The sequence below is a fragment of the Gopherus flavomarginatus genome, chromosome 4 (assembly GCF_025201925.1).
Source record: "Gopherus flavomarginatus isolate rGopFla2 chromosome 4, rGopFla2.mat.asm, whole genome shotgun sequence".
Lineage (NCBI taxonomy): Eukaryota > Metazoa > Chordata > Testudines > Testudinidae > Gopherus > Gopherus flavomarginatus.
The window spans coordinates 186,975,795-187,002,682 of NC_066620.1; the positions used below are offsets into that span (position 1 = coordinate 186,975,795).

Consider the following 26,888-nt stretch of genomic DNA (forward strand, 5'->3'; position numbering starts at 1 on the left):
GTGATCCTCCTTTAGCTCAAGCAGCAAAGGGCACCTGCTTTTTGCGCTACAAGTCTGGGGCTCAGTCATTAATTGGCTAAATGAGGGTTAAAATATTGAATGCAACTTCTTCCTCGGGCCCCTTTAGTGTGTGGCTGATAATCAGTTCTGTAGGGCAGATTCCCTTCCCACCCAGGCTGTGCACAGGGAAGGAAAATTGGCTCCACTTCCCCAAGGCCTGGGGCAGTGCTTCTGTATCCTGGGAAATTTCCCCAAGTCTGGGAATTTGTGAGTAAAATGTTTTGAATGAAAATTCCCAGTTTCCCAAGTTGAAACATTTTACTCACAAATTCCCAGGTTTGGGGAAATTTCCCAGGATACAGAAACACTGTAAAAAGCTTTATCTGGGAATTTTTCACCAGATTTGGGAAATTTTACCACTAGGTTGGGAAAAGTTGGCATCATGCTGGAGAAGCACTGCCTGGGGATGGTAGGGGGCGGGATGATGGAAAGAGGTGGTTGTGACCGGGCTAGCCAGCGCTGCGCCCCGGCCCGCTGCCGGGCGGTCCCAGCGGAGAGAGGCCAGCACAGAAGCGGCCCTAGGGCGCAAGCCCCAGCAGCAGCACGTGCCGCGCGTCAGGCGGAACCATCTATTGCTACCGGAACCCAAGCGCGCGGCTCCGGTTCCCGGCCGGTTGCCCTTCCCCAGCGCTCCGCAGGCCGTTGCTATGGCTCGGGGTCTGAGGCAGCGCAGGGCCTGAGGCGTGCGGGGGCCAGGCATGGAGGAAGAGGACACGGTGAGGGGTGGTCTGGAGCCGCCCCGTGCCGGGTTCACTCCCCTCGGGCAGGCGGAGGGGGGAGGTAATGGGGTGGTGGAGAAGGAGGGGTTTGTGTAGCGATGGGGGAGGCCATGGGGGTAGGTTGGGGGGAGGTTGCGGTAGGTAATGGGGTAGTTGTGGTGGGAAGAGTGCGAGGACGTGGGTTGTGCGTGTGGGGAGTGAGGACTGAGGTGGGGCTGGAGGTCGGTAATGGGGTGGTTGGATGGGAGTGGGGTATAGGTAGTAGGGGCAGTTTTAGGGTGCAGAGTTTTTGAAGGTGTGGGCTGGGAGGTGAGGCTGGAGCAGGTTGGGTTGGGGTTGAGGTGTGGGTTTAGGTAATGGGGGAGTGGTTGTGGGGTAATGCATTTTTGAGGGCATGAGTTGGGGGGGAGGATGTGGAGAGGTAGGGTGGAGCTTGTAGGTAATGGGGTGGTTTGGCATAAGCTGTTTTTGAGGTCATGGGTTGGGGTGAGCGAGAAAGGGGAGCTTGCGGGAGGAGTGCAGGAAATGGGCACAGTCTGTGGTCTTTTTCAGGGCCTGTTGATCTCAGGGTTGGTGCTGGGGGTTTAGAGACTGGGAGGCTTGGTTTAAGGGGATCATGGTTTTTCAGGAGGTAGCAGCGTTTATTTGTATGTAGCAGGTTTGTATCTTCTTATTAGATCCAGTGCAAAATAATCCTGAGCATGACCAAAATTCAGAAATACTGGAATCTACTGATCATTAACTAGGTTCAGTCCCAGTTTTGCTAGAGTTTGGAAGCACAAGGTGGAGAATGAATAGTTAAGAGGGCTGTTTCTAAGGATTGGCAGAAGATCTGTGATTTAAGAAAATGTAATGCTTCACATGGTTCATTGAAATAACTTTGCGTTTTGCATGATGAAAGGACACTGGCATAGATTTAGGATCCACTGTGGGCAAATCAGTGCAAGTGACTTTTGGGATGAGGGGATCTGTGATCCTGCACTGACTGGTAAATCATGGGTTAGCTTGTTTTTCTTCTGCTAGTTCAATTAAACAACCTGATTTAACCTCTCATTAAACCCTGCATATCATGCAGATGACTCTGAATAAACAAACATTTTTCAAACAGAATTTTAGGATGTTTTTCAAAAATATTTCCTCTGTTGATTCTCATACCATCCTTATTGAGACCTAATTTTTTTTAATAATCTCCTCTTTTCTTGGGTCTCTTTGGTCGCCTTTTATTCTTGCAGGCTTTCTTCCATTCCTTGAGTTCTCTAACTTTTTCCAGTATTCAAAAAGCTTCCCAAAGTTTCCCTTTGCTTCATTTTATGACTGTCCTCTGCTATTCTCTTCCCTTCCTAATGTTTTCATTAATGCCCTGTGATGTCATGTATTCTAGGCATGTGTGATAGCGTTGCCATGTACAAAAGTTAACACAGGTCAGGTAAAGAACTGGAAAACATACATTACAGTGATAGACCCAAGAATCTCAAATCTTTTTAGTTTAACAAAGAGAAGGTTAAGGGGTGACTTGATCACAGTTTATATATGGGGGGAAAGGGGAAGAGGGCGACAAAAATTTGCTAATAGGCTCCTCAGTCTATCAGACGACGCTATAGAAAAAGACCCATATCTGGAAGTTGAAGCTAGACAAAGTCAGGCTGGAAATGAGGTACAATTTTTTATCCGTGAGGGTAGTTAACCATTGAAACAATTTTCCAGAGGTTTTGGTGGATTTTTCATCACTGGAAACTTTTAAATCAAGGCTGGAAGTTTTTCTAAAAGATACGCCTTAGTTCAAACAAAAATTAGTTCATGGAGGCCCATGGCCTGTGTCATACAGGATATCAGACTAGATTATTATAGTGGTCCCTTCTAACTTTATAATCGACCTGAAGAAGTGATTGAGTGGTCCTAAATCTTACGTAACTGTTGATTCTGTAAGTGGTATGATCACTCTGCCATATACTAAAATGTTTTTTGTTAATCACATTTTGTTTTATAAATATTTCAATCCCAGTAGTTTGCTTGGTAAGAAAAATTCATTTGGTCTCATTTATTGTAAGCGTAATACTAAAACAACCGTTGCTTTTGTTCCCCTTAGAGAGATTACAATGAACCTTGTGTACAGTGTTCTGTTGTAAACTGGGGTCTTACTGATGAAGGCAGATTTTATTGCAAGTCTTGTCACAATGTCATAGAGGTAAGTATGTATTAATCTTTTTTCTTTTACATTTCAAAGTGGTAATTTTTCATCCTGCTGCTAAAAGGTACAGGCAGTTTTGTAGGTATTCTGTGTGCATCCTATCTCGCTTATGCTGTATAAAAACACTGTACCTTCATATGATGAGGTATGGGGTAGGGCAAGAAGCTTAGGAATTCAGTTCGAAGCCCAATGTATATAATCTCCTTGATATCGCCTTCATTTAACCTCTGTGCATGTCAGTTGACCCTAAAAAGGAGATGACATTTACCCTTTTTTCTAAAGCACTTCATATGTGGGAAGAAAAGCATTGTAGTAGTGTTAAGTAATTTATTCATTATGTTTTTCAGAATGACTTATTTTTTGCCTTTAAATATTTGATCCATATAATTGCTGCTGTTTTGTGTCTTTCCCTGTTCAGTGTGTTACGTTAAACTGCTTTTCAATATTTCTAGAAAAAACAGCAACATTATAACTGGCTAGACAGTCCTACTGCTGAAAAGATTTGGGGGTTATAGTGGATCACAAATTAAATATGTGTCAGCAATGTAATGCAGTTGTGAAACAAGGCTGTTATCATTCTGGGGTATATTAATAGGACTGTTGTGAGAGACAGAGGTAATTGTCTCTCTCTGCTTGGTACTGGTGAGGCTTCATCTGAAGTACTATGTTGAGTTCTGGACCAAATACTTCAGGAAAAGTGTGGACTAGTTGGAGAGTCTAGAGGAGAGAGAAAAATGATAAAAGGTTTAGAAAACCGGATCTATGAGGAAGTGTTAAAAAAAATTGGGCATGTTTAGTCTTGAGAAAAGAATGCTGATATTGGGGGTGTGGGACCTAAGTCCTCAAATATGTTAAGGGCTGTTTATAAAGAGGACAGTGATCAGTTGTTCTCCGTGTCCGTTGGAGAAGTACTATGTTTAATCTGCAGCAAGTGAGATTTAGGTTAGATAAAATTAGGAAAAACTTTTTAACTGTACGGATAGTTGAGCACTGGAATAAACTTCCAAGGGAAGTTATGGAATCACAATCACTGGAGGTTTTTAAGAACAGGTTAGACAAACACGTCAGGGATGGTTTAGACATACTTGGTGCTGCCTCAGTGCAGAGGGCTGGACTAAGTGACCTCTCAAAGGCTCTTCTAGCCCTACATTTCTGTGGTTCTAGGACTAATGAAATGCACCTGTAGGAATAATGATAAAAGCCCCAATCCTGCATTCAGCTCTGCATATGTGGACCCTTGAGCTGTGTAATTGAGCTCTTTGACTTCATACCTTTATTAGTCTGTTGACTTAGCCTTGAGCAGATACTGTTTGGAACCGTTATTCCAATCCCTATTTAGCTAGCAGGCCCATCTCCTTGTTGGAGTAGTAGAATCTGTGCTATTTAATCTTCAATGTGAGGTTCTAAGAAGACCTGTCCAGGAAGAAGAAAGGATCTTCAAGAGGTAAAATCACCTATCTGGGGCATAAGGATGCTTCCTGGGAGCCATGTTGAGCATCCCTTCTCTTGAACCCCTCCAACAATTCCTACTTGAGCTAGTCAGGAACTGCAGGAGTGGGTCTCTTTATGTTCTTAACTCAAATCGAGGGAAGGCTTGAGGGGGTCAGTGCATGTCACTCGCTCTGGCTTTCATAAAAATGGTTCTGTCACAGTGCATCTTCTCAAATGTTGCTCCATAGAGCCACACTGTTGATCAGGTGGTTGTAGAAGGTGCAGTGCAACCTGCATTATTCAGACCTTGCTGTGTGAAACAGCTTACTTAAACTGAGTAGTGGTTTCAAGCACGAGCTGTGTAGTTATTCCTCTAATGACGCAAGCAGATTTTAAAAGGCGCAAATGGCTGTTAGATGCCTAGCTCCTGAAAGTCAATTGAGTTAGGTGCCTTGCTACCATTTGTGCCTTTGAAAATCTCCTCCACACATGTTTTTTATTCCCCTTGGCCCCTCAAACCTTGTGTCAGAGTGTGTCAGTTCCTGGCTACCTGCCTGCTGAACAGGTCAACATTAGGTAAGGTAGCTTCTTGAATAATTAGGCATGCAGGGTCTGCAGAGGTTCATTGAGATGTTTCAGATGCCCTCCAGACAGTTGAGGTTGCATTGTATTTTACATTTTTAAAAAATCCTTCTTTCCTTAACTGTGCTAATAAATATTCTTTAGGGTTTTTTCCTAACTGAATTTAAAGAATTATTTCTTTTCTTCACTTATGCTTGTTTTCTTCTTGCATTTCACTTACTTTGGAGAAAGAAAACAGACTAGGTCAGTTTTACTCTCGTTCTCATGTGAGAGCAAAGCTGCCAAATTTAAATCCAAACATAAGTGTCTTTGGTCAGTGATACTGCTACGGTTTGTCAAACAAAAACTTTTATTTATATCTTATTCACAATCTTGAACTTCAGTTAAAAACGTCTACTTTTAACTTTAATGTATGTATATTTTGGTGATCTAAAAAAGGTACTGGAAAATGTCAGTGTTTTGTTGAAGCTTAGTTAAATATTTACTACATATCTGATTACATGTGTAATGTCTAGTTGTATGTAGATAAGTTCAGTATATAAACACTTAAAAATTTTTTTTTCAAGCGTACTCATCGTTACTTCAGTATCTTGATTTAGTGCATGGATCTTTTGTCTCAATTTTTTCAATGTACAGTTAAATTTAAGTATTTGTCTTACAATAACTTTGACACTTCCGTTTCCAATATTTTTCTAACAGTGAAGCCTGAATTTTTCACTGCATCATCCAGATGTTCCTGTTTGCGTATCATTCTTAAATTTAAGATTCACAATTTTTTAGACTTAGTCTTTTCTCAGTTAGGTGTAATGATTAGAAGGAATTCTCCAATTAAGTTATACAGCAGAGGCAGCCCATGCAAGTAGAGATTGCTCTTTTCTTGCTAACATTACACTTTTATCAATTATCTTGCAGAGGACTAAAGAGGTTTTAACTTCTGATGTTGTTCCTAACACAAAGATCCAGTCCATCTCCAGAGGATTTAGAAAGAGAAAAAAAATTGGTATGTTTACTTTTGTCTATATATTACTTATACATTTTGTGTAACATATCTTTCTAGTTGTGTATAATTACTAATGTTCTGGTACTACTTAACCAACTCGGTTAGTGTGAGCAAATGAATTTGTCTACAGGACCATGCAAACTAAATTAGCTGAAAATGACCCTTTTGTTCTTGCTGGGCCTGTTCTAGACACCAGTTGCATTGGTTTAATTAAAGGTGTGATATTAAACAGGTCCAATTTTGTTTTTATACATTCTTACATGGGTTAAAATTTGGTTTACGTTATTTTTGCTTGGCTCTGTAATTTAACAGTGATGCACTAATGTAAATCAGGTTTAAGCCAGTGTAAAAGAGTTTCCATGCACAAAGCTGTACCAGTTAAACGGACTTAGTTAAACTGGTGCAACTTCTTTGTGTTAAGTCTCTAGTCTCTTGCTGAAAAGTGCTCTTAACAGGAGATGTAGAAATCATAGAATATCAGGGTTGGAAGAGACCTCAGGACGTCACCTAGTCCAACCCCTTGCTCAAAGCACGACCAATCTCCAACTAAATAATCATCCCAGCAAGGGCTTTGTGAAGTCTGAGCTTAAAAACCTCTAAGGAACGAGATTCCACCACCTCCCTTGGTAACCCATTCCAGTGCTTCACCATCCTCCTAATGAAAAGGTTTTTCCTAATATCCAACCTAAACCTCCCCCTCTGCAACTTGAGACCATTGCTCCTTGTTCTGTCATCTGGTACCACTGAGAACAGTCTAGATCCATCTTCTTTGGAACCCCCTTTCAGGTAGTTGAAAGCAGCTATCAAGTCCCTCCTCATTCTTCTCTTCTGCAGACTAAACAATCCCAGTTCCCTCAACCTCTCCTCATAACTCATTTGCTCCAAACCCCTAATAATTTTTGTTGCTCTCTGCTGGACTCCTTCCAATTTTTCCACCTCCTTCTTCTAGCGTGGGGCCCAAAACTGGACACAGTACTCCAGATGAGGCCTCACCAATGTCGAATAGAGGGGAATGATCACGTCCCACGATCTGCTGACAATGCTCCTACTCATACAGCCCAAAATGCTGTTAGCCTTCTTGGCAACACTGTTGATTCATTTCCAGCTTCTCATCCACTGTAATCCCTAGGTCTTTTTCTGCAGGACTGCTGCCTAGCACTTGATCCCTAATCTGTAGCAGTGCATGGGATTCTTCCATCCTAAATGCAGGACTCTGCACTTGTCCTTGTTGAACCTCATCAGATTTCTTTTGGTCCAATCCTCTAAAATAGTAATTGTGTATCTTTAAATTGTGCTCTCAAGGTCCCTATCAGTCCTATGATCATATGCTATTATACCTATTGTAAAGCTATTGCTGAAACTGGCTAAGCATACTGTGAAGATCGTGGCAGTCATATGTTCTGTTGTCTTGGCCACTTACATTGAAACACCGAAAAAATTATCTGATTTTAAAAATAATCTTAGTGCTGCTATACTAACTGCTATGCCACAGTGAAAGTGATGGTACAACGCTGTGCTCAGAATGAAGTGCTGAAAATTAGGAAAGGGAACAACCCTTGTGGCTCTGCTCCCTTCAGCCTTTTCTGGCTCCTGTGACCTGATCGACACACAATTTTTGTACCGATTTTAAGCATTTCTGTTAGGGATATGGTAAAAAATAAAGTTAGATTGTTATAGCCCCTAATGTGGATGCAGTTATATACCATTATAAAGGTGCCTTATGCTGATAGTTTATTCCCCTAAATTTACAGGAGTTAGCCATACCACTACAAGCACATTGAAACCATGATAGTTAGTGGTACACTCCTGGTATAAAACTGGCATAGTTAAAGCAGGATAAAAATTATATTTAGACAAGCCCTAAGTGTGGGTCGAGGAGAAGGGAAGCTGTTGGAAGGGAGAAGCATTTGTAGATTAAGTAGGTCATGAAGAGAGAAGAGGAAACTGAGGCAGACACTTGGCATATGGAGGAAAGAAGGACATTTACATAACACATGGTGAACGGCATAGAGGAAATGAGAGAATGGATAAACACAGAGAAAATTCAGAAGAATAAAACCTAGTGGAGAAGGCATGAGTGCACACAAAAGTAAAGGCACAATTAAAATACATATGACTTGAATTCAGAAGATAATGAAGGGAGAAATTGTAGAACATACAAAGAGGGATAACATCATATGGAACATATAAAGAATGAATACTTTTTTCTCCCCCATTCACTGTTGCAGTGGGTTCCAGTTTTTTGTGCTGGGAAAGGAGGAGGAATAAGCACACCTATTCTTTCCTTCATGACTGGTATCTTGTGTTTTATTTTAAAATTCAGGTCACCTAACAGTCAGAACATACATTGCAAACACCATATTGATAACTCTCACTTTGCTACAACTGTTTTGGTTCTTGGGAAATGTATGGGGAAATTGTTGTAGTTTGGCTGGTTTTGGTTTTTCTTAATTTAAGATTCTAAACTTCACTTACTTATTGAGGTACTTTAATCATTTAGGGTATGTCTACATTATGAAATTAGGTTGATTTTATAGAAGTCGATTTTTTAGAAATTGATTTGATACAGTTGATTGTGTGTCCCCCCACTAAGCGCATTAACTTGGCGGAGTGCATCCACAGTACCGAGGTTAGCATCGACTTTCGGAGTGTTGCACTGTGGGTAGCTATCCTACAGTTTCTGCAATCTCTGTCGCCCATTGGAATTCAGGGTTGACTTTGATACCGCATTCCTACACAGCAGCAGCTCCTTGCCTTCACGGCAGCAGACGATGCAATGCGACTGCTAGCCATTGTCTCTTGGGTGCTCCTGGCCGACCTCAGTGAGGTCAGTTGGGGCGCCTGGGTGGACATGGGAATGACTCCAGGTCATTCTCTTCTTTAAGTTTCGTCTCATGGAGATTCAGTCCTGCTTGGAATATTATGCGAGCTGGAGGCTTCTGCCTCACGCTGCTCTCCTAGCCAGCAGCACCACACAGTTGCGCCTACCCCTTGCACCCATGGCTCATGAAGCCTGGACAGTAGTAAGGATCAGTTCAACTATAGGCTGAGCAAGTGCAGAATGGTGGTAGAATATGCCTTTGGATGTTTAAAAGCTTGCTGACGCTGTTTGCTGACTAGGCTGTTCGCAATTAGAAGAGCGCAGTAAGGCGCGCTGCGCATCACAGAGGCTTTGAAAACCAGTTTCATGACTGGCCAGGCTTCGGTGTGACAGTTGTGTGTGTTTCTTCTTGATGCAAACCCGCCTCCTTTGTTGATTTTAATTCTCAGTAAGCCAACCCTGTAAGCCATGTCATCAGTCGCCCCTCCTTCTGTGAGAGCAACAGCAGACAATCAGTTCACGCCTTTTTTCCGCACAGATGCCATACCACGGCAAGCATGCAGCCTGCTCAGCTCAGCCGCTGCTTTATGTCCTAGGTGCTGCTTGCAGCAGACTTTGTAGTAGGACTGCAAACTGTCATCATCAAACGACCACTTACGCTGCCACTCTGCTCTCCTGCAGACGCCATACCATGGCAAGCGTGGAGCCCACTCAGATCACCGCAGCAGTTATGAGCACTGTAAACACCACACGCATTATCCTGCAGTATATGCAGCACGAGAAACTTCAAAAGCAGGCAAGGAGGCTATGGCAGCATGGTGACAAGAGTGATGAGGACATCTCAAAGCATGGGCCCCGGCAGTTTGGACATCATGGTGGTAATGGGGCAGGTTCATGACATGGATCGCCAATTCTGGGCCCGGGAAACAAGCACAGACTGATGGGACCACATAGTGTTGCAGATCTGCAGTGATTCCCAGTGGCTGTGAAACTTTCGCATGTGGAAGGACGCTTTCATGGAACTTTGTAACTTGCTTTCCCCTGCCCTGAAGCGCAAGAATACCAAGATGAGAGCAGTCTCCACAGTTCACAAGCGAGTGGCAATAGCCCTCTGGAAGCTTGCAACACCAGACAGCTACTGGAATCAATTTGGGGTGGGCAAATCTACTGCTGGGGCTCCTGTGATCCAAGTAGCCAGCGCGATCAGTGAGCTGCTGTTATCAAGGGTAGTGTCTCTGGGAAATGTGCAGGTCATATTGGATGGCTTTGCTGCAGTGGGATTCCCTAACTGTGGTGGGGCGATAGACGGAACGCCCCTATCTTGGGACTGGAGCACCAAGGCAGCCAGTACATAAACCACAAGGGGTACTTTTCAATGTTGCTGCAAGCACTATTGGATCACAAGGGAAGTTTCACCAACATCAGTGTGGGATGACCAGGAAAGGTACATGGTGCTCACATTTTTAGGAACTCTGGTCTGTGTGAACAGTTGCAGCAAGGGACTTACTTTCCAGACCAGAAAATAACTCTTGGGGATGTTGAAATGGCTACAGTTATCCTTGGGGACCCAGCCTACCCCTTAATGCTATGGCTTATGAAGCCATACGCAGACAGCCTGGACAGTAGTCAGGAGCTGTTCAACTATAGGCTGAGCAAGTGCATAATGGTGGTAAAATGTGCATTTGGACTTTTCAAAGCGCGCTGGCGCAGTTTCCTGACTCGGTTAGACCTCAGCGAAACCAATATCCCCATCGTTATTACTGCTTGCTGTTTGCTCCACAATATCTGAGAGTAAGGGGGAGACGTTTATGGTGGGGTGGGAAGTTGAGGCAAATCGCCTGGATGCTGATTACATGCAGCCAGATACCAGGGCAGTTAGAAGAACATGGCAGGGTGTGCTGTGCATCAGAGAAGCTTTGAAAACCAGTTTCATGACTGGCCAGGCTATGGTGTGAAAATTCTGTTTGTTTCTCCTTGATGAAAACCTGCCCCCTTGGTTCACTCTACTTCCCTGTAAGCCACTGCTTGCAGAGGCAATAAAGTCATTGTTGTTTCAAATTCATGATATCTTTATTAATTCATCACACAAATGGGAGGATAACTGCCAAGGTAGCCTAGGAGGGTTGGGGGAGGGACGCACCGGGTGGGATGGTGGAGGAGGGAAGGACACTGAACTTCAAAGCTTATTGAATGCCGGCTTTCTCTTGCTTGGACAGTCCTCTAGGGTGGAGTGGTTGGGTGCCCGGAAGCCACCCCACTGCATTCTGGGGTGTCTGGGTGAGGAGGCTATGGAACTTGGGGAGGAGGGCAGTTGGTTACACAGGGGCTGCAGCGGTGGTCTGTGCTGCTGCTGCCTTTCCTACACCTCAACCATACGCTTGAGCATATCTGTTAGATCCTCCAGTAGCCTCAGCATTGCTTCCAGCCTCCTCTCATTACTCTAATGCCACCTCTCATGTGGATCCCGCCACCTGTCCTCTCACGCATCTTTTGTGTTTGTTTTGTGCCTGCCTGCACTCTGACATTGTCTACCTCCACACATTCTGCTGGGCTCTTTCAGTGTGGGAGAACTGCATGAGCTCAGAACATTTCATTGCGAGTGCATTTTTTTTCGCCTTCTAATCTTTGCTAGCCTCTGGGATGGAGATGATAGGGTGAGCATTGAAACATTTGCAGCTGCAGGAGGGAAAAAAAGGGAGAGTAGTATTTAAAAAGACACATTTTTAGAGAAGAATGGGTAGACTCTTTCATAGTGAACCAATCTGTTAACATTACATAGCATGTGTGTTTTCTTTACAAGGTCGCATTTTGCCTCTTATATTGAGGGCATGCCAGTTTGGTGTGTGATCTCTCACACACAGGGCCAGCTGGCAGCAGAATTTGGCTTACAGGCAGACATGGTAAGCCACACTCTTTTGGCTTCTTTAACCTTCATAACATGTGGGAATGGTTTCAAACAGCAGCATCCTCATTTCCCATACTAAGCACCCATTGGGTTGGCCATTTAAAATGGGTTGGCCATTTAAAAGGAAGGGCTGTGGTTTTTGGGTTAATGTGCATCACCAACCCAACTGAAATCCTCCCTCCCCCCAATTCTCTGGGATGATCGCTTCACCTTTCTGCCCACTGCGTGGCTAACAGCGAGGATGATTTCTGTTCAGCCACAGGCAAACAGCCCAGCAGGAATGGCCACCTTTGAATGTCCCCTTAATAAAATTCCCCTATTTCAACCGGGTGACCATGAATGATATCACTCTCCTGAGGATAACACAGAGCAAGAAAGAGGATTTCTGCTCCATCCCCATACATGTTAACAGACTTTTCCAGTAGCTGTACTGGCCACGAATGCATCACAAGTCTTCAGGGCAAATTAATCATTAAGCACGCTTGCTTTTAAACCATGTGTTATATTTTCAAAGGTACACTCCTCCTTCAAGGTCTGGGAGCCCGCCTTGGATGGGTCGAGAGGGTACTGGCTCAGGGTGATAAACAGTTCCCGGCTGTTGGGGAAAACAGTTTCTCCACTTGCTTGCTGTGTGCTATCTTCAACCTCCTCCTCATCTTCCTCGTCCCCAAAATCCGCATCCCTGTTATGTGAGAATCCATTGATGGAGTCCATGCACAGGGATAAGGTAGTTGTAGGGCACGAAGAGCATGCAGCTCATCATAGAAGCGACATGTCTGGGGCTCTGACTTGGAGAGGCCGTTTGGCTATCTGGTTCTTTGGTAGGCTTGCCTAAGCTCCTTAAGTTTCATGTGGCACTGCTGTGGATGCCTGTTATAGCCTCTGTCCTTCATGCCCTTGGAGATTTTTTCAAATTTTTGGGCATTTCATCTTTTGGAATGGAGTTCTGATAGCATGGATTCCTCTCCCCATACAGTGATCCAATCCAGTACCTCTCGTTTGGTCCATGCTGGAGCTCTTTTGCGATTCTGGGATATCATGGTCACCTGTGCTGATCAGCTCACCACACTGGCCGAACAGGAAATGAAATTCAAAAATTTTCTGGGCTTTTCCTGTCTTCCTGGCTTGTGCATCTGAGCTGAGTGTGCTGTCCGGAGTGGTCACAGTGGAGCACTCTGGGATAGCTCCCGGAAGCCAATACCGTCAAATTGCATCCACACTACCCCAGATATGGCCCAGCAAGGTCAATTTCAGCACTAATCCCCTTGTCGGGGAGGAGTATAGAAATCAATTTTAAGAGACTTTTAAGTCGACAAAAATGGTTTTGTTGTGTGGACGGGTGCAGGGTTAAATCAATGTAACGCTGCTAAATTTGACCTAAACTCGTAGTGTAGACCAGGGCTTAGTATGTTTTTGGCCCTTTGCTCCAGCATTTGGGATTTTCTTAATTAAAACGAGTCCCTAGTCAATGCACCAAGAGATTAATATATTAAATATTCAAGTGCAGATATGTAAAACCAGAACAATCCCAACAATTTTTTATTTGTTGTTCTTTAGATAAAGGCTGGGAATGGTATGTTTGTGAAGGTTTTCAGTACATACTCAAGAAGCAAGCTGAAGCTCTGCAAACTTTAGGAGTGTGTCCACAGATGAAGGTATGTTGACCTGAACATAATATTTTGTATTAGTACATATAGTCTTTATGATTTTTACTTAAAAATGTAATTATTTTAAGGTAGACAGAATAATTCCCTCTTAAAAACTGACATGAAATGGACCATTAGATGAGGGATTGAGAAAGAGAACCTATGAAAATAAAATTTACCAGGAACAGTAAAAGTAATTTATAATTTTATAAACAGAGTTTTCATGAAAGCAAGCACAGAACATTTTTCAAGATTCTTGAATTGTAAAGTCACAATTTTTTTTTCAGACATATATGATTTTATAAGATATAGACTAATCATTCATTATTATGCTTATCAGGATGAAATTCTATGCAATTTTTGGAGACTTTACCTTCAGAAGAGCAGACAGGCATATTGCACCACACCAGCTAGTTATACTAGCAAAGCATTATCCGTAAGTGAAGTTCATAGCTGATAAGCAAATTATTGTGCATTGATCTTTTAAAATGTTGTTTTTTGTTATTCAAGCCATGCATACAGCTTGCTCATTTTAATGCGGAGCATCTTCTGAATATATTTTGCCATTTTAAGAAAATATCTGTTGTTGTGCTTTTGGAAAATTGTTCATTTTTAATATCTTGCTTTGCTATTGTGTAGCCAGCCAGCAGATGGAGCACAAATTACAATACACTATATTTCTAGAGCTGTGTTGACACTGACATAATCCACAAATGATAGCATAGAAAGAAATATGTTATGGGTATGTCTGTGCTTCAATACGACACCTGAGGCCGGCCCATGTCAGCTAACTTGGGCTCGGGCGACAGGACTGCTTAATTGATATGTAGATATTCAGACTTGGAGTGGAGCACAGGCTCTGGCACCCTCCCCTCTCTTGGGAGTGAGCAGACCCTGGGTTTGTTGACATATGACTCAGACCCTACGCCACCAGCACTTCCATCTCCGTGACACCATTGATTTCCTGAGAAAACTACAGTGCATTGGTGATCTTCCAGAAAACACCATCCTAGATATCATGGATGTGAAGGCTCTCTACACAAACATCCCACACACAGATGGAATACAAGCTGTCAGGATCAGTATCCCTGATGATACCACAGCACAACTGCTTGCTGAGCTCTGTGACTTTATCCTCATGCACAATTATTTCAAATTTTGTGACAATATATATCTCCAGACCAGTGGCACCACCATGGGCACCCGCATGGCCCCACAATATGCCAACATTTTTATGGCTGACCTGGAACAATGCTTCCTCAGCTCTCGTCCACTCATGCCTCTTCTCTACCTACGCTACGTTGACATGCATCCAACGAAGTGGGTATTCACCCACGAAAGCTCATGCTCCAAAACGTCTGTTAGTCTATAAGGTGCCACAGGACTCTTTGCTGCTGCTACGTTGATGACATCTTCATCATCTGGACCCATGGGAAGGAGACTCTGGAAGAATTACACCACAATTTCAACAGCTTCCACCCCACCATTAACCTCAGCCTGGACCAATTTACACAGGAGGTCCACTTCCCAGAAACCACGGTACAAATAAGTGACGTCATGTTAACATCACCCTGTACCGAAAATCCACCAACCGCTATGCCTACTTTCATTCCTCCAACTTCCATTCCGGACACACCACATGATCCATTGTCTACAGCCAAACACTGAGGTATAACTACATTTGCTCTGACCCCTCAGACAGAGACCAAAACCTACAAGATCTTCACCAAGCATTCTCAAAACTACGATACCCGCATGAGGAAATAAGGAAACAAATCAACAGAACCAAACATGTACTCAAGAAGCCTTCTGCTGCAAGATAAGCCCAAGAAAGAAACCAACAGAACTCCACTGGCCATCACCTACAGTCCTCAGCTAAAATGTCTCCAACGCATCATCAGCGATCTACAACCCATCCTAGACAACTATCCCTCGCTTTCACAGGCCTTGGGAGGCAGGCCAGTCCTCACCCACAAACAACCCGCCAACTTTAAGCATATTCGCACCATAGTAACTCTAGTTCAGGAACCAATCCATGCAACAAACCTCGATGCCAACTCTGCCCACATATTTACACCAGTGACACCATCACAGGACTAACCAGATCAGCCACTACGTCACCGCTTCATTCCTCTGTGCATCCACCTATATAATATACACCATCATATGCCAGCAATGCCCCTCTGCTATGTACATCAGTCAAACTGGACAATCCCTACATAAAAGAATAAATGGACACAAGTCAGATATTAGAAATGGCAATATACAAAAACCTGTAGGAGAACACTTCAACGTCCCTGGCCACACAAAAGCAGATGTAAAGGTAGCCATCTTACAGCAAAAAAACTTCAGGACTAGACTCCAAAGAGAAACTGCTGAACTCCAGTTCATTTGCAAATTTGACATCATCAGCTCAGGATTAAACAAAGACTGTGAATGGCTCGCCAACTACAAAAGCAGTTTCTCCTCCCTTGGTGCTCACACCTCAACTGCTAGAAGAGGGCCTCATCCCCCCTGATTGAACTAACCTCATTATCTCTAGACTGTTTCTTGCCTGCATATTTATACCCGCCTTTAGAAATTTACACCATATGCGTCTGTCAAAGTGGGTAGTCACCCACGAAAGCTTATGCTTCAATACGTCTGTTAATCTATAAGTTGCCACAGGACTCTGTCACTTTTTACAGATCCAGACTAACATGGCTACCCCTCTGATACACTGCATTGTACAGTTCTGAGTCCAACTACCCATATCCTAGACTTTCTAATTCCATGTCAAAATGGCTGCTCTAACCATTTGTTCGTGGTGCAGTGTGGGAAAACTTGATTGTCCGCCACACTTGACTATTCAGAGGACAAAGAAATTTCTCTTGTGGGGTGATTTTGGCAGACTCACAGAGCATGAGTCCAGTGATACTGCATCTAAACTGCAGAGCAATAGGGCTTGAACCCTGGATCTAGCCTTGACTCAGGCTCAGACCCTCTACCCCTGGAGGGTCCTGAGACCGTCGGTCCACGCCCTGGGTTGATACAATTTGTGTGTTGTTGGAAAGGGGTTAGGCTTGAGCCTGAGTTCGACCCCTGGGCTTACATTGTGGTGTAGATATACCCTAAAGGGCTATCTTGGCTTGTGATCCACAGGCAAGACTATTTGCGAGTGTGAATCCTGGTGGTCATGCAAGTATTTTGTCGTGGAAGTATTTTGGACCTATCTTTGAACCTCTGTTTGGAAGAGCCACTCCTGTGGAGTTATCTGATCTCACACAGGTTATAGAGCTAGCAAAAAATTATTTAGTTCTAGAATTTTCCAATCAGCTCCAAATCTAACAGTCTTCTCCCTTCTCAAATTGCATATTTCATGAATATTTATGATTCTGTGTATTGGATACCTCCTGGGTAGTATGGCTGGTTGGGATGGCTACCTAATCATTGGAATTATTTTGTTCTGACAAACACACTCTTAAAATGAGTAAGAGTTTTTTGAAAGGGTGGTTTCTAATGGTATGAATTTACATCATTAAAAGCAAAAAACATTCTGGGTATGACTTGCTTTAGCTAACACCTAGACTGTCAATCACATGTTTGCTAACTGAGACATTATTGAGCTTTTTCAGGTCAAACTATTGTGTTAGAACTAACAGGGAGTAAAACTGTAACTTATTTAAAAAAACAGATATCTGACGTCAGTACAGATGTGGAGAGTGAACCAGAGAGAATAGGTATTCATGGCTTGTCGTCTTTCTCTGAAAGTGATGGAGATTTACAGACAGAAAGCAGCTTTGGACATGTTTCTTCCATTGGCAAAGCCTCAGGTAGGAGCAGATATAATTTGAAGTCACTGTTCTATATTGTTAGGATGCGTTTTAAAGATGACTGTTCATTTAGTACTAATCAGAAGGATTTGTTGCTTATGTAGAGGTAGGAAATGTAGATGGAGGATTTCCCTCTTATTTATCAACAGTGTACTAGTCATATGAATAGTCATGGTCCCTCTCCAAGGAGTTAAAGGCTAGACAGGCACATGAAACATGAGGGTCGCTGAAAAAGTTATATTTTTTCAGTAGGTTTTCTTTGGGGTGGGCGGCGGGAGTTTGGTTTTGTTTAGAGGGATGATGATGGTTGTGGACAGGGTTAAACTTTACCTGATGACTGCTACTCAGAGTAGAAAAATAATGAGCCAGCATGCCCCTCAAGACCATGCCTTCAAAAGCACTGCAATTTTAAGGCAGTAACATTTGTATAGTTAGTGACAGTCTTGTCACTCATACCTTTATTAAGTTTTCAAAAATACAGTTTATTATGCACCTTACTCCTGTTATATCTTCTTTCATTTTCTGGCTGTAGTTAACTTTTTCTTTCCTATAGGCAAAGAATGTGTTGTCTTCAGTGTTCTTTTTTCTCTCTCCCATTTTTTCCCCTACATCATGCTCTCTGGTTTCTCTTCTGTCTGTATGTTTTTCTCCCCCTATAACTCCTCTCTACCATAATTCAGTTTTTTAACTTCCCATTGATCTCTCCTGTCCACTCACAGACTTGGAAATTTTACTAGACACTTATTGGTCAGTGTGCTAACCCTTCTAACTAAAATCCAGTACAAAATTGGAGGGGCAGGGGCACTGTCTGGATAGAAGCCAGGAATACCACAGTATCTGATGTTGGACAGTGAAGAATAACAAAATTATAAAAAAAAATCCAAACAAAAATAATGGAAACCATAAAACATATGCTTAGCCTTCCCATTCATTAACAAAACGTTTTATCCCATTTCCCTCCCATGTCTTTACATTTTCAACTTAAGTTGCAGGGTCTTCAGAGCAGGGATTTTTGTCGTCTTCTATATTCACATAGCACACTGGCACTATATAAATAATATGTAGGGCAAAGTTTTTTAGTGAATATTTCCTGTTATAAATGTTCCAACAGGTTGCTTTACAATTCACATTGTCTGTAAAGCCTCTTCCTTCCTTAGTTCCTTCTTTCATTTAGGACGGTTCCTTTCTGCGGTAACATTTATCTTTTATAGCAGTTGTACAGTAATAGGTAGAATTTTGAGGAAGGCAAGTAATTACCAGATCCTTCCTATACTTCTGGGGGAATTCTGCACTACTGTGCATGTGCAGAATTTGTGTCCCCTGCAGATTTCTTTGCTTCCCTGCAGAAAATTGACTTTCTGATGGGGAAGCAAAGGGAAGCTGCGAGAGTGGTCATGTGACCCTCCCAGCAGTATGTTTAGGATACCCAGGGCAGGTGGCAGAGAGGTAAATCACTGTGGGGTAGGGGGCAGGACTGGCGAAGACCTGTGTGATGGTTCCTATCCTGTGCTGGGCTCATTTGCTAGTCCTGGATGGGCTGGGGAGGGCGGGACTTCCTCTTCCCCTGCATGGCATCAGGGGCTGTCAGACTCATACCCAGATTTTTCCCTCAGTTACAGGAAGCTTTGCAAAACTCTCCCCTCCCCACCCCCCATATCCGCCTGCCCAACCCCTGTGCATCCAGACCCCTCATAACCAGACGCTCCTGCCAAACCTCACCCCCATTGACTCAGGACCCCCCGTTTCCCCTCTCCCCCGATAAGCCTCACTCCCTCTGCACCTGGACCATGCCAACGAGCCACCCGGATCCCCACTCCACTGAGCTCCAACCAGCTACGTCTGGATCCCCATTCCCCCAGTATCTGGGATCCCCCTGCAGAGTCCCATTACCATTGCACCTAGAACCCCCCAACAAGCCCGTGTGCATCCAGATCCCCCCCCCACACACACACACCCAGATCCCACACTGAGCGACCTGCACCCAGATTGCCCCACACAGAACCCTCTCAACCCACACCTGGATCCCCCCCGCACTAAGCCTCTCCACACTTGGATCCTGCCTGCTGAGCCTGCCTGCCCACACCTGGTGCACCTGGCACAGAGGGGCAGGCCCGATCCTTGCGCTGTGTCAGGGTTGGGTGCAGCCTCACCGCTGAGTCAGTGTCCTGGGGAGAAGCTGCATAGTGATCTCCCACCTATGTGCAGCTTGTGTCCTGTGCTCCCCAGTGCCATGCTGGAGCTTCCACATTTATTTGACAAATAAAATTTGGAGAATTTTGCAGAATTTTTATTTTTTTTGGTGCAGAATGCCCTCAGGAGTATTCCTAGCTTATCATTTCACACTGTGGATTACAAAAATGGAGTCCTGATTTTTTTAAGTGATTGCACCTGTATTTGTAAAAGTACTTTTAAAGTCAATACTGTTGAATTTGGGCAACATAAAATTACTGGTGCGTTTTGGATAGCCGTGTCTAAGAGATCATATGTACAGAGTAGCTGTCATTTGTATAATGAAAGTTGGTCCAAATGAGCAGTATTGCATTTTTTTCTATGCACTGGCTACTCATAAATTGTGTATAATTAATTTTTTTCTGTGTGGTTTCATTGAATTATTGATGGCTTGCTGAGGGGGATTTAGATACCCTTTTTAAATACTTTTTCTAATTAATAAACATTTTATCTTTGTTATGTTTATCTGGGAATAATAGCTCATTATTCAGCAAGCTGATAGGTTAACATTCCATTTAGTGTAGTCTAGTCGTTGTTTGGGAAGCCTATTAAATTCTTAAGTTGTTGTTATGTTTAATTGTATGTTGTGTCAGGTTTAGTGCTGACTGAGCAATGTTCCCTTTATAACCTAGTACAAATGAAAGGGAAGGTGCTATGTCACTGAGAGCTACGAATAGAACAAGAGGATTATTTTTAGTCAAGCCATATATATATAGCAATGAAGTTTCAACTATGAGGCCCCCTGTAGACCCAGCTTATACATATAAAAGGTGAAACTGATGACTGAAAGGATTACCTGACGTTCATGCTTTTGTTCTGTGACTTGCATGTACACAATAGATGTTGTAGGATAGCTTCTTTATTGACTTAGCCAGTTTTTACCAGGCATACACTGTGGAGTCAGTTCCTTGATCACTCTATTTTAAATGTCTTTGCGGCGTGTTTAATGTCTGAGATAAAAAGCAACAAAGAGTCTTGTGGCACCTTATAGGCTAACAGATGTATTGGAGCATAAGCTTTCGTGGGTGAATGCCCACTTCATCAGACTGATGAAGTGGGTATTCACCCATGAAAACTTATGCTCCAATACATCTGTTAGTCAGTAAGGTGCCACAGGACTCTTTGTTGCTTTTTATAGATCCAGACTAACACAGCTACCCCTCTGATACTTGAGATAAAAATGTAATTCTCTGTTATGAGGGCACTTCTGAGAGCCAAGAACTGCTGAGTTCTAATCCCCAACTCTGACACATTCAGCTTTGACAAATCACTTATTCTTTCTTCCTTAATATCCCATGTGTAAAATTAGGATAATACTTATTCCTACCTCATGGGATATTGTGAGGAATTAGTTAATGTTGGTAATGTGCTGTATAAGAGTTAAGTATTAGCACCTTTCTAGAGAGCCAAGTTTAAACACTGTTCTCGCTAGAATGATGCTTTCAAGGTTTAACATTTTTGTATAGACTGAGGTGACGCGCACACTTTTTCTGGTGTGCCAGTGAGAATTTCCTCTAGAGAATGGTCATACTGGGTCACACCAAAGGTCAGTCTAGCCCAGTATTCTGTCTTCTGACAGTGGCCAATGCCAGGTCCTTCAGAAGGAATGAACAGAACAGGTAATCATCAAGTGATCCATCCTGTCACCCATTCCCAACTCCTCAAGTATTTGTTACTTACCCTGATCTCTTATTAGCAAGTCTGTGTAGCTACATTGGCACTGGTTCTTAGCCAGCTTGTCTTCTTGTGTTGCAGTAAGAGGTACTTTGAGAGTTAAGCCATTTAGAACGCTAATGCCAAAGCTTTGATTTGAAACCACCACTAATGGCTAAAGGCAGCTTGTCGGATGATCAGTTTCTCTTGTTCTCTGCATATTTACATGTTCAGTGTAGCATATTTTGTCTACAAAGTTATTTTATATGTAATTTATTTTTTTTTATCATCAGCAAGAGAAACCACATCTGTCTGCTCCGGATCAGTAGATGGTGATTCGTATTTACTTAAGAGGAACAAAGGGAACTTGAGGATGTCTATGCCAATGACACTTTCATTCTGCTATATTGCATTACTCTGGCTGAGAGAACCAGTGACATTATCAGATCTCTTAAGGTATGAATAGTCTCTGGGAAATATTTGCTGCTGTTGTAAGTAATGAATTTTTTTTTAATTTGGGTTGCTTGCTTTGTTAATTAGTTGAATTATAGGTAGAGCTGGTAGCGATCCTATATTTAGTTTTCCTCACACTTTCCATGATAGAAGATGCTTGCAACTATCTTTTGAGAGTCTCTAATAGCACTGTTGTTTGCAGCAAGTGTTTGAAATTTGTCAGGGAGAAACTCCTAGTGTTAGAGAAGTGCCTTTTCTTTGTCCTTTTCTTTTCAGATTTAGTTGAATTGTAAATAGATAAATATTACAGTTTCACGTCTCTCATTTGTATTCCTGAGGAGAATGTTCATAGTTTGCCTAATAACTAAATGAATACGCTAAAGATCCAGGCTTGTGCTATTGCCAGAACATCAGCAGCAATACAAACCATAAATCTGGCATTTTCTAGCTTCCATTTGCTTGACCTAAATAATTGTCTCTTTAACACATTTTTGTATGCAATAAAATATAGGCATAGACTCAATGGCAGACCAAATTGAGGGAAAAAAATTTGCCCAGAAGTTGTGCTAATATTCAGGCTTGCCTTTTTAGTTCTTGATAGGTAGTTCATGAATATTTAAAACAATAGAATAATAGTCGTGCTAAATGCTCCACCTGTTGTTTTTTCTTTTTGGTTTTCCCTCAAAGTGGTAGTTAGCTGACTACTCCTCCTCCCCTGTGATATGTGCTTGTGCACCACATCAGGCAACCAGACAGTTTCTAAGGGATTTATATTACAGCACCAAAACTATTCTTATTGCTATTTGGTGCATTCAGTACATAACCTTGCAATTAACTCCTCTTAAAGAGACACGGTGGTTAAAAATAACATTTTAAAAATGTTCCTACATATGTTTCAAATAGCAATATATATATATATATTTAGTGCCATTAAACTAACATTCAATGTGCTGTTTTATTTTTTGTATTCCTCTCAACAAGTAAGAGTACAGTTTCAAATGGTAGACTTCACGTGGCTGTAGAATAATACAGTAATACAGTCCAAACCTGGCTAAATCTAGCTATGTTGGCAAGACCAAAATTGTAACCAGTTTGTGGCACTTCGGTTTTGGGCCTTGGCATATTACTTTTTTTCACATTGTACACAGGACCTAGGGCTTATCCACACTTGGATTACCATATTTAAAAGGACAGAGACTATAAGCCCCATCTGTTTTTGCAATAGAAAAGTCTTCGAAACCTTGTTTAAATGCAATTTATTTTGAATTCTAAACACTTCATAAAATGAGTGTGGATGTGCCAAAAGATGTTAGAACTGCTTTACAAAATATTATTCTCAAACATGGGCTCTTGGAGTAGGTGTCATACGAAAATTGGATATTTTCCTACGCAATGTTTACCTTCATTGCAGTATTTGTGATTTTCTCTATATTTAGAATGGAGAACATGTCACTTGGGTTAACTACTGTGAGTGATAAATAAGGCTGCGATTCTTTCACGGAGGTCGCGGAAGTCATGGATTCTGTGACTTTCCATGACCTCCGTGACTTCTGCAGTGGCTGGTGTGGCTGACTTCAGGACCAGCTGCTCAGGCACCCCACAGCCAGCTGCACCGGCTGTTGCTGGAGTGACCTGGGGCCAGCCACACTGGCCACTGCTCAGGAAGTAGAGATTTAGTCAGGAGTATTTTTGGTAAAAGTCATGGACATGTCGCGGGCCATGAATTTTTATTTATTGCCCGTGACCTGTCCATGACTTTTTTTTTACCAAAAATACCCGTGACTAAATCTTAGCCTTAGTTGATAAGTGTCCAACTTTTAATGGGTCCTTTATACTAGGGCTATGAGAATTCTTTAAAAACAGTTCTAACAGGTAGAACCATGTTTAGTGAGTACTGTGTTTAAACTGTATCAAAATACATCTTGCCCCAGGCAAATATAGACGGGTCCTGTAGTGCAGTTGTCTAACACGGTTCTTTGGGGGTCGGGGCGGGAGAGGGGATTGTACTGTCCATACTGGTCTGGAAATCTGCATCATTCCGATCCCAGTGTGGACAGGACATTTTGGTTATATATTTTATTCCTTATTTGTGAATCAGTGATATTAAATTGATGGAAGAATGCACAGAATTTCAGAATAGGAAGTACTAGGCAAGATAACTTTCTAAAATCACATTAAAACTGTTACAAATATTGCAATAATTCTATTTATTTATTTATTGTATCTTCATTTTAAAATCACTTTGAATCTAATATTTCTAGAATAATTCAGCATAAACTTATACTGTAGTACTAACTATATTTTGAATTTAAATTCCAGATCTCAAAAAAAATGGTCAGAGAGTGTAGTCACAGGAAGTAATTGACATTCACTTAAAGTAGTTCTTCTTCTTCTTAAATGGAATGTTGATAAATAGCAAGTAATATACATCAAGTAGCTTCTTTTCTGTGACTTAAATCTTGTTAAGGAATGCCTGTTTAATCATTTCTCTAACTTTGTTTTCACTTATAAAAGTGAGTTGAAGGAAGGGATATTCTATTTCTGCCCTCTAGTATGTGGGGTTTTCTTTTACTTCCTTGACACTGTCTGCCAGGGCCTAAACAAAGAGAAGTAATGCATGTTTGTTCAGTGAAATTTTGCAAACAGGCACTGACTTTTTAGGAATATGTCATCTCAATATTGGGCCATCCAAGTTCCTGGTGCCCTTTTCTAAAATCAACATTGCATTTTCTGTTACAACAGTGACTTCTTTGATTTTTTTCTTTTTTTTTTTTAAACCACTGCTCTTTGCTGTTTTTGTTCTTGCTTACTGAATTAAGGTAACTGCCCAGATATCTAGGTATATCTGGTACAGCTCAAATTCCTGTCTGGATAGACTAGGGCTAGCACTTTTGTTGGTCAAACTTATGTCACTCAGGGGCGTGAACGCCCCCCCTGCCCCACTTGGCCGACATAAGTTACATTGACAGACGTGCTGGTGTGGACAGTGCTATGTTGGCAGGAGATGCTCTCCTGCCAACATAGCTACCACTGCTTGTTGGGGGAGGTTTAATTATGTCGATGGGAGAGCTCTCTCCTGTCAGCATAGATCAGCTACATGGGAGGTCTTGCAGTGGCACAGCTGAATCAGTACAGCTGTGTCGCTGTAAGGTCTCTAGTGTAGAAACAGCCTAAGTGTGTCATCCATGTGATTTATGTACTTGGTACTGATGTATTTTAAAAATAAACCAAAAAATCTTCCCTAACTCTACAGCCAGAACCTATGCTGTATCTTACTATGTCTTAAACCTCCTGCAGGAAATTTAATTTTCTTGTTTTTTCTCTCTGTAATAAACGCATTGTGCAACATTCATACCAACCAGAGTATCACTTCCTACCAGGAATCGTATTTTAAAAATCCTGGGATTTTAAGAAAGTGTAGTGAATTTAGCATTCATGAAACCTGTGGGTTTGATAACCTTCTAGGTTGAAGCCTGCTGTTTAGCTTCATGCTGGGTAGTATAAAGTTTCCACTAATGTGCCTTAATTCTGACCTGGAGGGGCCACCTCTTAGAGTGAGGATAATTCAGTCTCCCTCTCGATTCAAAACTTGGTTTGTTTGCTGATAATGTTTAGCTGGGTTCTAGGTATTGGTAAGTGTTATGGTATTTTTTTTATTTAAACAGGTGCCTACTAAGAGCTAGACTGAGACCACAACTGATTTCATGTGAGCTATTGAATAGCCAGCAGATGACACTATTGAGATGGGCTTGATTTGAATCTGTGATCTCTATGTGAAAAAGCCCATGGTATTACCACTCTCTCCTCCCCTCATTCCTCCCGCCCCACCATATTTTTTAAAAAATTAAAAATCCAAAGTTTGTTTAGACATTTATCTAAAATAAATGCATTTTATAAATTGATAAAATACATAATTGTATGGTTGTCTGATTTAGTTACATATAAGCTAACAGTTCTGTGACCCTGATTGCACAAGCTCTGCATACTTACTGTGGAAATATTAAACACTTCTTTTGTGTTTAGTTAAGTATGTAATGGATTTGGGGAGCAAAATGCTATAGCCCTATAACAGTGTTGTTATAAAAGTGTACTTACTGTCTTCTTAAGAGCATAGCCCAATATTGAAAATATTTTAATTAAAATATTCTACTTGTTCGTAAGAATTGATTGTATAGAGAATGTTCAGGGAAAGCTGGATATAAACATGTCTAGAGTAAACTCAGTGCCCTAACTTTATCTGAGAGTCACATTTGAGCTTGAATTTGAATAATCTAGCTCTCATGTTAAAGAACAGGCAGCTTTTTAGTATTAACGCAACATTTTGAAGGACACAGTGTTAGCTGGAATTATTTAGGCATTTCAGTTCTGACGCTATTTTAACTTTGACTCTTAATTTCAATCTTGATTTTTTTTTTTCTGTTCCATTTTAAAAAAAAGTGGCGAAGAGTTCTGTGGATCCTTATAGACTAACAAACGTATTGGAGCATGAGCTTTCGTGGGTGAATGAATACCCACTTCGTTGGATGCATGTATGTTAGTCTATAAGGTGCCACGGAACTCTTTGCCATTTTTACAGATCCAGACCAACACAGCTACCCTTCTGATAAACTTTTTAAAAAGTATACCATGCTTTAAACTAAATGTTGATTTGACTTAAACTCTTTTTTTTATTTAGGTTTGTTATAGATGGTCACATTCCTTACTTGAATGCTTTTCAGTATTTTCCAGAAGAGATGAAATTGTATGGAGCTGATCTCAAGATCTTTCGTGTAGAGGTGACTTTTATCCTTTTATTTTTATTTAATAAGCTACGTATCTTATGGTATATTGTACTCCTGCATTATGGTACTGACAATTTGAGTGAATCTACCTTTGTTGTGATGATACTTTGCTTCCTGGTAGTCATGCAGGAGCCAGTGAGCAAATTATTCTGATTACTTTCATATTTAAATTAGAATAATTAGGTTGATAACTTGATAAGTACTGAACAGGTTTTTCTCATAGATTCCAGAGCTAGGAAGAGTCATTGTGATAAGCTAGTCTGACCTCATAGAATACAGGCCATAGAACTTCTCCCAAAATACTTTCTAGAATATACCTTTTAGAAAAATGTCTGATCTTAATTTAAAAACTGTCAGTGATGGAGAGTCCACCACGACCCTTGGTAAATTGCCCCAATGATTAATTACCGTCAAGTGTTTGTATTAAGTTTGCTTATCTCTTGGGAAATACAGAAAACATAAATAGAATTTAGGCTCTTTTTCCCATAAAGGCATAATATCCTTTGAATACTCAGTTGAAATCTCCCTCTCTTTGGAAGCAAGTTCTATCAGTTTTTATAGTATGATGTGTTCTTGCTGTATTTTATTTATTTTTTTTCAGGGTTAGT

General features: G+C 41.7%; 1 protein-coding gene across 4 annotated transcripts in view; it reads left to right on the forward strand.

The window, feature by feature from the left end:
• The first annotated feature begins 685 nt into the window (after positions 1-685).
• TAF1B (TATA-box binding protein associated factor, RNA polymerase I subunit B) overlaps positions 686-26,888 on the forward strand; it is a 61,971-nt gene continuing 35,768 nt past the window's right edge. The window contains exons 1-8 of one of the 4 annotated variants that reach the window (XM_050950785.1): positions 686-776; positions 2,866-2,964; positions 5,893-5,980; positions 13,264-13,361; positions 13,693-13,788; positions 17,026-17,164; positions 21,340-21,502; positions 26,175-26,274. In XM_050950785.1, the coding sequence (XP_050806742.1) occupies positions 759-776; positions 2,866-2,964; positions 5,893-5,980; positions 13,264-13,361; positions 13,693-13,788; positions 17,026-17,164; positions 21,340-21,502; positions 26,175-26,274 (801 nt within the window). In that variant the 5' untranslated portion in view covers positions 686-758. Of the gene's footprint in view, positions 841-1,178; positions 1,438-1,680; positions 1,768-2,865; positions 2,965-5,892; positions 5,981-13,263; positions 13,362-13,692; positions 13,789-17,025; positions 17,165-21,339; positions 21,503-26,174; positions 26,275-26,888 lie in introns of those variants that run through there. The other 3 variants (XM_050950786.1, XM_050950788.1, XM_050950787.1) reach the window with 3 other exon arrangements.